Source organism: Oxyura jamaicensis, chromosome 5 (genome assembly GCF_011077185.1).
Source record: "Oxyura jamaicensis isolate SHBP4307 breed ruddy duck chromosome 5, BPBGC_Ojam_1.0, whole genome shotgun sequence".
NCBI lineage: Eukaryota > Metazoa > Chordata > Aves > Anseriformes > Anatidae > Oxyura > Oxyura jamaicensis.
Genome location: NC_048897.1, coordinates 61724937 through 61740087, shown reverse-complemented (window position 1 = coordinate 61740087; position 15151 = coordinate 61724937). Strand labels below are relative to the sequence as shown.

The 15151-nt window shown below is 40.8% G+C and overlaps 1 protein-coding gene across 3 annotated transcripts in view; it reads left to right on the top strand.

The window, feature by feature from the left end:
* The first annotated feature begins 3254 nt into the window (after positions 1-3254).
* The window catches only part of DENND5A (DENN domain containing 5A), a 48436-nt gene continuing 36539 nt past the window's right edge, over positions 3255-15151 (top strand). For 2 of the 3 annotated variants that reach the window (XM_035329063.1, XM_035329062.1), the window contains exons 1-4: positions 3256-3371; positions 3958-4067; positions 4798-5458; positions 13414-13601. In XM_035329063.1, coding sequence (XP_035184954.1) covers positions 3272-3371; positions 3958-4067; positions 4798-5458; positions 13414-13601 — 1059 coding nt within the window. In that variant the 5' untranslated portion in view covers positions 3256-3271. Of the gene's footprint in view, positions 3372-3957; positions 4068-4797; positions 5459-13413; positions 13602-15151 lie in introns of all 3 variants that reach the window. The other variant, XM_035329064.1, reaches the window with a different exon arrangement.

Here is a 15151-nt window from a genome sequence, read left to right as displayed (position 1 = left end):
TGTTTACAGGGCTAGTTGTATGCAGGTACTTGGTAATCCGTGGGACACAGCGTTGCTTTGGAACTCCATGTAGTGTGTCTGTTCCTGAGTTCGTAAGCCCAATTTCTGATCAGCCCAAGACAGGCACTGCTGTCTTCTGCTTGCAGGTGGAGCAGCAAGAAAAGTTACAGGTAAGAGCAAGGTGGAGCATAAAAACGAGCCAGAGGCTGCCTGCATATGCTGCAAATCTGCATTGTGATATGGCTTACAGTCAGCATTAGGCCTCTTACTAAAACACCACTCGGTAAGATGAGACGGCATTGTTAGCTCAAGTGTACGATACCCTGCACGTGTGCACTAGCTTTTCTAACGTGCTTGTAATTAGGAAGCCCAAATTACAGACACATAGGCCAGAATCATATAAAGAGAGGAACCTTATGAAAAGCAGGATTTGATGGTAGTCCTTTAACAGAGTTCAACTTCTCAGACTTAAGACATTCTGAAAATTGCAGGATACATCATATTTTTATCGGTTTATGTTCTCTTACATCTTAATTTTCTCAGTTCTAGAATAAAGCTTGTCCATTTTTGATGTTTCTCCTCCTGCATTTGTTAAAACCTTTTTTCAGAGTTTTTATCAAAACCCTTTCAATGAGTACTAAATTAATCAGATCTCTAATTTATAAAGAGATGGATCTTGCAGCCTTTATTTATTTTTTGCCTTCTGGAGATTTGCTGCACTTGGGTTTTGCTGGAGCAAGGACTGTGTGTAAGAAGCTTCTAACTGCTCATAAATGTAGGAATTAAGGGTTAATTGCATTTGGACACAGGGTATAAGCAAATATTGTTTGTAGACTTTTATTTTTCCTGTCTTTTGATGGATGTCTAGTGATAAGCACTAGGTGGCCAGTGGAAGAAATGAAAGGGGAGACAATGGACCCGCAGGTGCTCAGGTTCTTGCTGGTTGTAAGAGAAGAGTCTATTGGCAAGAGAATAGTCTAGTCACATCCCGGAGTTGCACAGATCAACTTTCTGTTCCTGGGCTGAACTTTGCAGGTGTCAGGGAGCTCTCACTTGAGATTCCCTGCCCCATCAGTATCTTCTGAATTCAGCCTTGGGTGATCTGAAGGTCTGGTGGTTTGCTGTGTTACAAGCAGTGAGGTTCTAATAAAAAGAGAGAGCTAATAAATTTAAAACCGTGCTGATGTGCAAAAGATGATGAGCATCATGCAAAAGTCAACAAGACAGGAAACCAGGATAGAAGTGACATGTAGAGGCTTTCTGACAAGAGCTGTGCTGTGCAGTAGCTGAATTGTTTGATCCAATGCAGGAAGGCATGTATGCTTCTGTCTGGATGTTGGGGGTGGTTTTCTGTGATCAGAAACTAAGAGCATCATCGTATATTTTGCACTAGTGATCATCCTAATGAGGTCTTTGAGTCCCAAATTGTTTTTTCTTTTGAAAATATGTGTGATCTTGCACACTGGTGAATCCAGGAACTGCGATGTGTGCTTTCCCAGATCAGGAGAAATCTTGACACTCAGATTTGTTCCTTACATATGGGGAGAGGGGGAACAAACCAGCTTAGTAAATGCCTGAGGTTTTGCCTCAGCTATTAAAAAAAAAAAAAAGAAAAAGAAAAAAAAAAAAAGCTGACATTACATCATCTGCACAGATGTAAATATAGAAAACAAGTAGGTGTGTTAAACCTCCTGACTTATTTTTTAAAACATCTTTTACAGATGATTCTCTTTACTCAGTGTATGCGTCACTGGGTAGAGATGTGATGGGATGTTCTCTTCTTTCTCCTTCTGGGAGATGGGAGGTTTCTTTAAATCCTTATTTTCATCTTCTAAGGTTTTTAGCTCTTGTGTAAGTGTTGTTATTAAATGTTTTCTGTCATTGACTCTGCTCTTTCCCAACATGGCTATATCTTAGGGAAGTTTTCATTGTTTTCCCCAAATCTCTCTCTCTATACATATTTCTGACTTCCCAGATAGGCATTTTTTTTTCTCTCTGAGCAATTATATCATTGAACAAAATGATACAAATCTAGTCAGGGACATTTTTAATGGAAAATCAGTTGAGTTGTTGCTTTTGAGACAAAAAGAAAAAAAAAAAAAACATCCCCACTTTAATTTCAGTGCTATAGGATACGATCAAGGAAATGGACGGGAGTATTTCAGGTACCAAATATTTCATAATATAATATACCGAATATTACCGAGTATTTCAGAGACCTGTCCTAGGTCCTGATTCAGGGTAAGATCCCTGAGGGAATAGTTCAGATGTACTTAAACCCAGATCCAAAGTGACATTAACTGTGAAAGTACTTGTAAGCGTTCTCTGGAAACAGAGTTTTCTTGACTGTAGTGAGATGTGTTTGTCAGGTTCTTTATTGTCTGCAGACAGTGTTATAACCACCTCTGCGTGGCTGCTTCGTGGAAGTAACGGCTCCCCAGAACAAAGATCCTAGTTGGTTTAGAAACTGAGTCTTAAATACTACTGTAAAAGTAGAGAACAAACCCAACCATTTTCAAAATCAATGTCTATTGCCGTGTAATTGCAGCGTGCAAGGAAATAAGAGAGGAGTTGAAGAGTGTTTTCTCTTTTGCAGGTGTTGCTGAAATAGTTTGATTTATTTAAATCAGATGATTTCATGCAATTCTGCCTGATTGTTAGTGCAGCTGCCAACAGCTGCCTGATCGCTTAGCTAATTGCATTCTGGTAAGATAGCAAAGCTTATTTTAAGATACGCAGTCGTGCTCTCTTTTTTCCTTTTTTTCTTTTTCTTTTTGAAGAAACTGTGTGCATTCAGAAGAGTAATTGTGTAGTTACTTCCTGGTATCACAATGGACGTTGGTTGCTCTAGGGAAAATTTGAGAGGTTACAAGCGAGGTTTTATCGGCCAGTCTAGTGTACGGACAGAGTCCGTGAGAAGTGAGAACCATGCTGCTTAAATTCGTATTTATACTCCTGTAGGCCCTGAAATGCCCTTGTCCTTGGGCATTTTAGCATGTAACGCTGTCCTTCATTTAACAGGCAACTAATTACTGTTGTTGCATCAGTATAGAGGCTGAGAGTACAGGATCTGAGAGCTGCTGTTACGTATCAATCATCTCCTTCAAGTATCTGTCTGAAATGTGACGTTTGTGTGACATTGTGTACGTATAGAAACCACACTGGGAGCGGAGGCTCGCTGTTGTGCATGCTAGTTCCGTATAGAATACCTACATGCTTTTGCTGGTATGTGTTCGCTATTATAATTCCAGTTGACAGTATAAAATTTATAATGCGGTGTTTTTTTATTTGTTATATAGCTTTATGCCAGTATATACAGGCCTCTAAAACCCGAGATGGTGCCAGCCGTTTCATTTCAAGTACCACAGAAGGTAAAGGAAAACGTGTGGGGGCAAAAAAGCACAATTTTTCATTCTCCTGATACCCTATCTTCATGCCTCTTGATCTTTTAACCCTTTAGACTCTCTTCACAGCTAACTTTTTGTAATAGATGGTGGATACCCTTTTTGCCTAAGTCTTGAAGAAGAAACTAAGTGATGCCACTTCTATGTTTATCTTAAACTTGCATCATCTTTGTCTCTTGTCTATTTGTGCTTTTCTTCAGTAACAAAATTTGACTGAACCTTAAGCTTTAACTATGCTTTAACGAGAATCTGAACTATTTGAAGAGTAATCTAGAGAATTTCTGCCATAATCACAGTCTGAAGACAGTCACACCTAAGGAAAAGCACAGATAGTTAATGATACAGAAATGTGTCAGTGCCAATCCTTGCTAATATCTGCAGTCTAATTATATGCTTTAACTAACTGTCTTGCATTTTCTGTTTCTCTTAAAAGGAATGTGTGTGTTTAAATCACTTAATCCTCACATCTACCTGCTGATGTCCCGCTTTTTGGCCTCATTGAGCTTAAAAAGAGAATGAAATACTTACTTCAGTGTCTTTCTTTCGCCTTCAGGGGAAAACTTTGAACAGACTCCGTTAAGACGCACATTTAAGTCCAAAGTTCTTGCTCGCTATCCTGAGAATGTTGAATGGAACCCTTTTGACCAGGATGCAGTGGGAATGGTCAGTATCACTTAATGACTTTTGCTTTTAAGACAAAAAACTACCTTAATAAGTGAAGGCATTCACTTGTATTTTCCTTGATAAAAAAAAAAAAAAAAAAAAAAAAAAAAAGTTGTGTGAAGGCTGTTATAGACTGTGAAAAAATTGCTTTAAATTTTGCAGGCTCAAAAGATTTTCTAATTTAATTGAGATATTTTTTTAAAGGAAACCTACTTAAAACTGCTAAGTGATACATACATAGGACATTTTTTATTTTCTTTACAACTTTTTCTGTTACATTTTACAGAATAGTTAGGAGAAATAAGTTAGTGTGCTTAATGAATCGTCTTTGCGCATGAGTTTGTTTAAAGGAATGCAGTGTAGTTTTTCATTTAGATCAAATATAGTACTTTTCTTTGTCTGATTTCTAGCCCTAGTGAATAAAATACTTTTATGTGAGTTTGTATTTTGTTGTTTTATTAGCATTGAGGTTCGTAACAAAATGGTTATCTCTCTCAATAGAAACCACATACAGTCCTTTCAACATGTTCCTTTATTTTTTCTAATTTGAATGTGTATAAATATATTGTACAGAGATGTAACACTTAATACATTTTTAATCTGAACCGTGATAGCAATCTGTGGATTCTAAATCCTATTTTAATGAATGCTCCATTATTATTATTACTATTAGAGGATAGAAAAAAGTCTTAACCGATACTATTTCCCTTCTCCCCTTTTTTTTTTGTAGCTGTGTATGCCTAAAGGGCTTGCTTTCAAGACACAAGCAGATTCTAGAGAACCTCAGTTCCACTCTTTTATTATTACTCGTGAAGATGGCTCACGGACATTTGGATTTTCTCTCACGTTCTTCGAGGAAGTTACTAGCAAACAGATCTGCAGTGCAATGCAGACGTTGTATCATATGCACAATGCTGAATATGACATTCTTCATACTCCACCCACAAATGACAAAGATAGCTGCAGCAGCACTGGGGACTGCAATGGCACTTCTGTTTCAAAGCTACAGCGTTTTAACTCGTATGACATTAGCCGAGACACACTCTATGTCTCAAAGTGCATTTGTCTGATTACTCCAATGTCTTTCATGAAAGCTTGTAAGAAAGTACTAGAACAACTTCACCAAGCAGTGACTTCACCTCAGCCGCCACCTCTACCTTTAGAAAGCTACATCTACAATATTCTCTATGAGGTTCCTCTTCCTCCAGCAGGAAGGTCGTTAAAATTTTCAGGTGTTTATGGACCAATTATCTGCCAGAGGCCAAGCACCAATGAACTACCGTTATTTGATTTTCCAGTTAAAGAAGTTTTTGAATTGCTTGGAGTAGAAAATGTGGTTCAACTCTTTACCTGTGCCCTCTTGGAATTTCAGATACTGCTTTATTCACAGCGTGAGTACTTGATCTTTGTTTTCTTATCTGGTAGTTGTACTGGCACAGGGGCTTTTCATTTCTGGAATTTTTAAAATAAAATTAAAAAAAAATGAAAACACACCCACAACGCAACATTAACATGCTAATGGAGTAAGACTGATCTATATACAGGGTTTAATGTCAAGAAAAAAGATCTCAAGTTGCAAAGAGCTTTGTTTTGGTTCCTGTTTCTAGACACCTAAATGTAAAAACTTAGGCTTTACGTAATCTCCTGTGTTCATGTACTGACTGTCCGTTTTGTTGTTGTCTCTGGAGGTGTTCTGCTGTTGGGTAGAGTAGTATGCTTTCTCTCATGTTCCTCTCCAGTTGCTTTGCTGAATTATCCCTCCCATCTCTGCCAAACTGTGCATTTTGAGAAGATAAAAAGCTATGTATGGTTTTGAGGAAGAATTAATGGTATGAACGTAGTTTTTTCTTTGAGTATCTAAATCAGATTATCTTGGGTGTCATCATGCGGCAGTTTCAGGGCAAGCAGGCGATCAGGCCTAGTCAGCATGGGTTTATGAAGGGCAGGTCCTGCTTGACGAACCTGATCTCCTTCTATGACAAGGTGACACGCTTAGTGGATGAGGGAAAGGCTGTGGACGTGGTCTACCTTGACTTCAGTAAGGCTTTTGACACCGTTCCCCACAGCATTCTCCTCAGGAAACTGGCTTCTCATGGCTTGGACTGGCGTACACTTCGTTGGGTTAAGAGCTGGCTGGATGGCCAGGCCCAGAGAGTTGTGGTGAATGGAGTCAAATCCAGTTGGAGGCCAGTCACTAGTGGAGTCCCCCAGGGCTCGGTACTGGGACCAGTCCTCTTTAACATCTTCATCAATGATCTGGACGAGGGGATCGAGTGCACCCTCAGCAAGTTTGCAGATGACACCAAGTTAGGTGCGTGTGTCGATCTGCTCGAGGGTAGGAAGGCTCTGCAGGAGGATCTGGATAGGCTGGACCGATGGGCCGAGGCCAACGGTATGAAGTTCAACAAGGCCAAGTGCCGGGTCCTACACCTGGGGCACAACAACCCCAAACAGAGCTACAGGTTGGGAGATGAGTGGTTAGAAAGCTGCCTGGCAGAGAAGGACCTGGGAGTATTGGTTGACAGTCGGCTGAATATGAGCCAGCAGTGTGCTCAGGTGGCCAAGGAGGCCAGCAGCATCCTGGCTTGCATAAGAAACAGCGTGGCCAGCAGGTCCAGGGAAGTGATTGTCCCCCTGTACTCAGCTCTGGTGAGGCCGCACCTCGAGTACTGCGTTCAGGTTTGGGCCCCTCGCTACACGAAGGACATGGAGGTGCTTGAGCGAGTCCAGAGAAGGGCAACGAAGCTGGTGAGGGGCGTGGAGAACAAGTCTTACGAGGAGCGGCTGAGGGAGCTGGGCTTATTCAGCCTGGAGAAGAGGAGGCTCAGGGGCGACCTTATCACACTCCACAGGTACCTTGAAGGAGGCTGTAGCGAGGTGGGGGTTGGTCTGTTCTCCCACGTGCCTGGTGACAGGACAAGGGGGAATGGGCTAAAGTTGCGCCAGGGGAGGTTTAGGTTGGATATTAGGAAGAACTTCTTTACTGAACGGGTTGTTAGTCACTGGAATAGGCTGCCCAGGGAAGTGGTTGAGTCCCCATCCCTGGAGGTCTTTAAAAGACGTTTAGATGTAGAGCTTAGGGATCTGGTTTAGTGGAGGACTTGTTAGTGTTAGGTCAGAGGTTGGACTTGGTGATCTTGGAGGTCTCTTCCAACCTAGACTATTCTGTGTGATTCTGTGATTCTAAAGTCACATTTCAGTTGTTGTTTTGAAATAAAATTACTGAAAAATGTAGTTTGCCTGAATTTAAATTCCAAATCTCTATGAAGCCCTGAAACGGTTATTGCTGATATCATGTTAAAAAAATGAATTGCTTTTAAGACCATAGGCAGGAACTATGCTGTGTTAAAGTATTTTGAATACAGAGCTTCTTACTCTACATCCTGTTAGTCTAAGAGAGTACGTGGAGTTATGCCAGATTTTTTTCTACTTTTTTTTTGTCCTGACATGGCTAACATTATGAATAGATGCGTTTGGACTAATGGTATGGATTAATGTAGATAGGCTGCATTTTGAACAGTTTAATAATAATGACAAGCCTAGAAGACCCTAAGCTGAATCCCAGGATAGCCTGTGGTGGTACTGAAATGTGTTTTCAGTATTTTCTCCACTGAGCTGTCACTGAAATATGTGGAAAACAAATAGTAATTATTTATAAAATATGTCCTGCAATTATTAGCAAAATAATCCAGACATGAACTAAAGATGTTTATGCGTGTTGAGATGTGTGCATAGACTAAAGCCAAAGAATGATTTCATGTTATGGTCAGGGCGATCAAAAGTGTCTGATGGCAGTAAGGCATTATGTCTCAGCTGCATTGTGTAAGCAATGTTAGCTGCCAGGGTTACAACTCTGCAGTTGTTCAAGCATCATTAAAAATAAATGTGCTTGATGGTAGTTACTATCTTGAACTTAAGAAATAAAAAATAAAATAATAATTTTATTTTGCGTGTGCCTAGCCAGCTGGAAGCCCGTCAGGATGAGCAGTGCCCGGGACAGTGCTTCTGGATCCCTCTGCAGGCTGTTGCGTTACAAATACTCGCTTCTGCTCATGTGTGGACTGGCTGTCTATGTTCTGGCTTCTGTTTCCAACGTCACCTTAATAGGCTTGACTTTTTCTTCCCTTTGGCACTTTCCGAGTGTCTGATCAGTGGTTAATTAATGTAGCTTAAAATAGCTCTGGGATGTGAGTTTTTTGATTGCACACACAGGCATATGGAAATCAAGAGTAAGGGATTAATGCAACCAAAGACCTGTAGCCCTGGATCTTGGACAGTCTCTGTCTGCTGTTTCCCCTGCCTTATACTAACTTTGGATGAGTTGGGCTTCTCTACACCTTAATGAAGTGTCTTGTCTGAGTCTATCAAGTTTTCACTTAGAGTTTTTTGGCTGAAAGTCCTCTTCTAGTAGAAAAATAAATTTTGTTATTTGTTTGCTGACTTTTGTCCATCAATTTTAGCAATCTAGTGCTTCCTCGGTAGCTGTAGAGGTTTTGAAACATGTACTTTCTGAAGTATTCAATCTTGGACTTTTTTTCTTGCTATTTTTATTTAAAAAACAACAAGAACAACAACAACCAAAGAAAAAAGCAACACAACTTTTTGGGGCAGTTTGCTGTTATTTACTGAGTTTATTGTCAAAGCTACTAGTGGGTTAATAACAGAAGTTACAAGATACTGCTGGAGTTGCCAGCAGTCAAGTTGAAGAGTTTTCTAAAATGCTTTTGATAAAGACATTCTTTATTTTCTTACTATTTGAAATGGGAGTGGGTAGTATTTTTGAAGTTCCAGAAATCAAGTTGTCCTTCCTGAAAATCCTCATGTCTTTTCTAACCGAGTTATTCTGTTTTCTTTTATGTGGCAGTGAAGTGGAAAATTGGTAGAGGGATGACTTGCTTTGATGCCTAAAAGAATGTTATCAGTAGCAAAATGGAACTTGTGGCTGAGGTTCTGATTGTCTATACCTTGACTATTTCCTTCTTTTGCTTTGTTTTCTTTTAACTGGAGTATTCTCCTAAACATTCTGCTCTTTGTGTGGTTAACTAGTGTCCTTTTTGTTGTTGTTTGCAGAACATGGGGTGCTGAATGTAGATACGGATGATGGTGTGCTCAGTTCTGAGTGGAATTGGGAAGTACTTGAACTTTTGTTAAGGGCTTGCTCGTGTTCTTGTACAAACAGTTCCATGAGGTCCAGGTTGTCCTTGTGAATATAAATCTTATTTTTTTTCAGCATCCTTTGTTTTTTTGTAAATCTTTTGGTGCCCAAACCTGTGACAGCTGAAACTGCTGAGATCATTTCTCCTTTCCTAGGTCAGATGAGATTGCTGGATTTAGATTGAAAACAATATAAGAGGGTTTGCTGATGAGGTTTTCTTTTCTATTTTTTTCCTCTTGGAGGGCTTTGCAGCCAGATACATTTGTTTTTGGAAACAAATTATGTAGCATTTTAAGTTGCTGGCTGTCCTTGGAATTGGAGTAACTTCACTTGGCAGTGAGTGTGTTTCGCTTTTGAGATGCCTTTGACATGTTTCTGACATTATGCTGCTGGAAATTCTTCTTTTGTCCCACTATATTGGCACAGCTCGTATGTTTGGGATCAGTGTAATCCAAACGTAGGGAATGAGCTCCTTGATTTGACTGTTATCTTGTGAGAACTGCCTCTCCCACTCGGGAAAGTGTTAGAGGAACATGCGTGCCTACGAGATGATGAAGAACCTGAAGCTGCTCCTAGTGCTGAGCTGCTACTGAGGAATTAGGCAAAAATACGGGAAGACAATGGTGCTGAAGGAGACCTTCAGTTGTGCCCTCACTAGATGATTTTGCAGAAGCTGGTTTGCATTCCTGCAATTTATGTTGCTCTTGCATCTGTCAAACAGATTTATTTCTTAAATATATAGAGCACCTATATATAAATATAAATATGCCTATATATAAATATACAGAGCACCTAGAGCTTTTTTAAAAAGTGTGCACTGAGCTAGGACAGCTGCAAAATCTGCCTGGAGGAAGCTTTTCTAAACAGCTAAAAACAATAAAAGGAGAAATACAATGCACCACTGCATTGCTCAGTTGGATTTTTCTGCGTATTTTCTGGCTGCTGCCATTTTCAAGTAAAAATTACAGGTTTTTCAGTTGATTGCTTTGATTTTGAATCACTCCGCCCATTTACTTCTCTTGCTTACGAAGATGTTCCCTCTGGAGATGTAAAGTATTAGTTTTCATTTCTTTGTTAGTCCCATGTTGGCAGACTCCAGTCATGACATAAGACACTTTATTACGCCTCCAATGTCTTAGGAAACCTGCCTTTATAACTCTCTTTCACCTTCTGATCCCCTTCAGCTTAAGGAGAGGCTTAACCCTGTCAAATAGCACATCCTTCTTGTTCAGCCACATACTTTGAAGATGTCCATACTCATCCGTGGTAACGTTCCTCCGCTGTAAGGGCAAGTCTGCTTTGAACTAACAGTAAGGGGGTGGCATGGGGGATGGAAATTATTTGATAAATGTAGCAGTATTTCATTGTCATCTCTGAAGATGAGGAGGATAAACTATTCCAGAATGTGATCATTTTCAGTTGTATGAAGGATTTCTAAAGGTTCTTGCAGACATCTCTGTGGTAGCATGTGAGAATGGAGAGTTGGAGTCATGGTTCAGAGAGCTTCCCTTCCTGCTCCTCTCTTTCCAGACTCAAGATTCATCACTTTTGCTTCTTTTTCCTGGATTTGCTTGCCTTTTGCAGATTAACAAAAATGTTCAGATGTACTAGTTGCAGATACGGTAAATTTCTTTAAATATGCACGTTGAGAATAAATTTTACACTCAGCAATTGGTTAGAAGAACCAATCAGCCCTTTTCAGCAATTGTAAAGCAAATGATCATCTGAAAGCTGTTTTTTTTCCTTGCAGGTTGATCACTTCAGTACTTCCCATCCAAACAGGGCACTAGTGGTGTGTCACTTTTTCCTCTACCGGTGCTCCTGTACAGTACAAAGCCTGTGTCATTTGCACCAGAATAAGCATACTCTGGTTTCAAAAAGCACCACTACTGAACACTTCCTACCTGTTGTGTGGTGGTGTTTTTTTCCTAATCCTTCGTAGTTCTTTAACACGAGAAATATGCTGCTTTCCCCTTTTCTGTAAAACAAATGAAACACCACACCCTCGCTGGACAGGTGTAACTTCAGAAAGCATTCAAGTTATTTTGGTTTATGTTTGCAGGCTTCTTGCCTTGATCCTTTTGTCACCGGCTCCTGAAGTGCATAAAGCCTGCCGAATGGAGTGAGCGTGCTTGGCAGGCTGTGGTAGTGCAGGTCAAGTGGCGGGGAATGGCTTAGGCCATGTGGCTGTCCAGGGTCAGGCAGCGTGTTTACGGATAGCTGGGCTGCAGGAAGTAGTTGCTGAGTGGGTAGAAAATCTGAATTACTGATTTTACTTGGCAATTAATTTGAAAGGCTAATACTAAAGTTAGCATAATGACAGAGAGAGAAGTTGTATTTAAATTAGGCAGCAGAATTAGACAAGTTTTTTTTTTGGTGTGTGTGTGTAGTAGGAAAACACTTTCTATTCTGAGACTTGTTCTTTCAGATAAACAAGCTGAATATGAACCAGCTGGAATATTTGTGTATCTCTGGCTTCTTTAAAGTAGCTTTTAATGCTGAAGAAAACAGGGTATGGAGTAGATTCTTCTTCCCAAAGCTTATCATTAATTCATCACTTCTTAGCGTCCAGTCTGTGGTTAAAGCTGCAAACCAGTAAGTAATTGTGCAGGCAGAACCTGGTGTCCAGGCAGAACAGGGGAGTGTTGCTAGTAATGTTGATGGAATTGCTCCCTAACGTGCTTCAGTCCAGGTATGCTATAAACATCAAACTGTTCAAGGCATCCTAGCTCATTTTGATTTAAGGAGCACCAGCAAAGTAGGTCTGGTGTGAGACAGTGATGAGTAGCTTTATGCAGTAACCTTTTCCCCGGCGTAGCTTGATGTGACACTGAAAATCAAAAGTCTGGATTGCAGCATTGACCGCTGTTAGCAAAACCTGGGGTGAGTTCCTCTTGCAGACCCCAGGCTCTCTAACTTCGATTCCACGCAAAACTAATTGTGAATGCCAGGAACAGCTTAATTTTACTCTGGAGTGTTTGTTTAGAACAAATATTTTTTGCACTTCTCATATCCACTCTGCAGCAGTGTAGTAACAGCTTCAGAAGCCTCAACGCCCGAACCGGTGTATTCACGCTGCTTTTGCAATGTCATACTGCCTGTGATTTTATGAATGTGCTGGGAGACACCCCCTCCCACCACACATGCATACACACACATGCACAAGGGATACTGTTGTTGTTTTTTTATTATTATTCCCTTCCTCCTATTCCCTCTGCCTCCCTTTCTGGCTGGAATTAGGTATTGATGCCGTATCACGCAAAAGGCATCCTTTGTTTACAGCTTGTTCTGTATTTATAGCTCGGTTGACGACAGGAGCTGTCTTAGTCTTACAAGCTTGCTTTATGGTCTTTCCAGCCTGGCTGCTCAGAAGCATTCTGAACGTTTTAGTGGTTGTTTGCATTAAACCACATGTTCTCAGTTCATCTGGCATTGCCTCTTTTGCAGTAGATAGATATCAAAAGCCATTAGAGATGATTCCAGAGTATAAAAGAGGAGGGGGAGGTTTTGGCCCAGCATACTGCAGCATTAACTGCTCCAGACACCAGCTGCTGAATAAAAAGATCTTTTGGTATGCATGTTGCATAGGTGCAGCTAGCACTGCTGTTAATTCTGTGAGGAAGAGTTGTTTTTACGTTGAACTGAGAGTTTGGTCATTTGTTGCAAAGGATAAATGAAGCTGATCCTCTTTATTTTTACACAGATACTCCGGTCCCACTAGTGGGTTGGCTGCTGTGTGGCGTGCTTGATAGACGTTTAAGCACTCTTTTAAAAATGTTTATCTGAGAGGTACCAGATGCCTTGGTTTTCATCCAAGGCTTGCATAGAAAGCCATAAGCATGGAGAAAATAAAATATTTCCGATGTATTTCTTAGGCAATTCCAGTACAGCTCCCATAGTCAGGGTGGTGTACCTGTTTGTAACCCTGGCTGAGGTAGCAGAGGGTGACTTAATGGATGCTAAGACTTGTCTTGCTCATTTCCGTGTGACTTGTAGAATGACCTACTTTGTGTTGAGCTCTCTTTTGTTGTTTCAGCAAAATGGGCTTGGCGTACAAGTGTTGGCTTTCATTAAAGATGCTGCTCAGTTAGTAGCGAGTTTTGTGGTTTTAAAGCAAGCTCTTGTTTCTTTAATTCAGATTGACTTAAATATGTTTATGAAAAGTATTTTTTTTTTCTTGCTCTTTTTCAGATTATCAGAGACTGATGACTGTGGCAGAGACCATCACAGCACTAATGTTTCCATTTCAGTGGCAGCATGTGTATGTTCCCATCCTTCCAGCATCCCTCCTTCATTTTCTTGATGCTCCCGTCCCTTACCTGATGGGCTTGCACTCCAATGGACTGGACGACAGGTCTAAGCTGGAACTCCCTCAGGAGGTGAGAGGAGCTTGTTTCAATCCATTAAATAATGTATGTAGCTATGAGAGAAGTGAGGAATGAGACAAAAGGTTAATGTTAACTGTAACAGCCATTGTGAAATTCCTGCTGGCTCTGATTTGGGATAGATCTTATCTTTTTGGAGATTCTGGAGAAAATTCAATGAAGTTGCTAAATAAAACACCATCTTTGGAATTGTATGCTCTGATAAAGTAAGACTATAATTTTACACGTGTCTCTTACAGAAAGAACAATTCCATGCTGCAAAACAAACGTAGTTGTGCTAGGAAACGCAGAAAAGTGCAGTGTGACCTTAAGGTCAAAAAAAGCTGCTATGGCCAAAAGGCTTGTGTGGTGCTGACTGAGCAAATCGTCACTGACACCAGTGCTGTGCCCTGCTTGTGCTGGTTCCCAGCTGGGCATGATTGGCCTGGGTTTCTCTGCATCGTGTTTTGGAGTTGGGGTTGGTTTACCTGGACACAGCTGGTCAGCTGTCTGTACCACAACTATTGCAGTTTTTCCTCTGAATGTCAACTTCAGCTCACAGCAAAATGTCAGCACCTACTTAAGCAAACTAGTACTAATTGGGATAGTGCTAAAGAAAGCCTTCCTTATAGGGAGCCTACAGTAACAACAGCTACTGCATAAATTATGGGAATGGTCCATAAAGGTTTTGCAACTCATACGTGGGGCTGGGGCTACACTGACACCATGTAGAGGTTGTTTTTATTTTATCCTGCTGTTCATAAATATTATTTTTAGGGCTGTGCCAGGAGGAACAGTTTGTGAGAATCAAGGGACCAAGAGTGGCTGAGCACTACCTGAGGTAGCAGGGGAAGTGCCTGCAGCAGCCAGCACCTGTGGGAAGCGTGTGTCAGGTGGCTGTCGGGGTCAGGCAGTGCCATCGGTAGTCTGGATGGATTCTCATGGTATCACTGGTGTGTTTGCTCTTGTAAGCAGCAACAGATGAGAGTTGAAGTGTGGTCTGGCTGGCTGTTGCGAAGAAGCTGGACAGCTCAATCCGATAGCCCTGTGGAAGCTGGTGTTTGCAGAATTGTTAGCTGTGGAACAGCATGGGTTGGCCCCTGCTACAGCCTGCTCACCAGCGTAGGTGTAACTCCACAGGGGAAGGACTGAGTAAATCATGGAAAACATTCTGCTTAGAAAATCCTGCTAGTGTCTGTAATCTTTGTCACTTTCTCTGGTTGCCTATTTGCTTCTATTAATCATTTAAATTACTGGAGAAGCAGTGTGGAGAAGTGTGGCAGGGAGAGGGTTTTTTGGTCATGGTGGTTGTTGCTTTTTTTTTTAAAAAAAAATCTGCTTCGTTATTAGACAGTTCTGCAACACAGCCTGACATAAACTTCCTAAAAAAGCTACGTGAAAATAAAGACAAGATATTTTTGTGAACTTCCAGTCTGGTCACCATGCCAACATTGCTCTTTTTACTCAAATCCATATGCTGGTAGTTTTCATTGGCTTTCCCTGGCACGTTGAAAAGAAATTTTCTCCTCAAATTGTTGTGTTATTTTCCTGATAAAGCTCAAGTT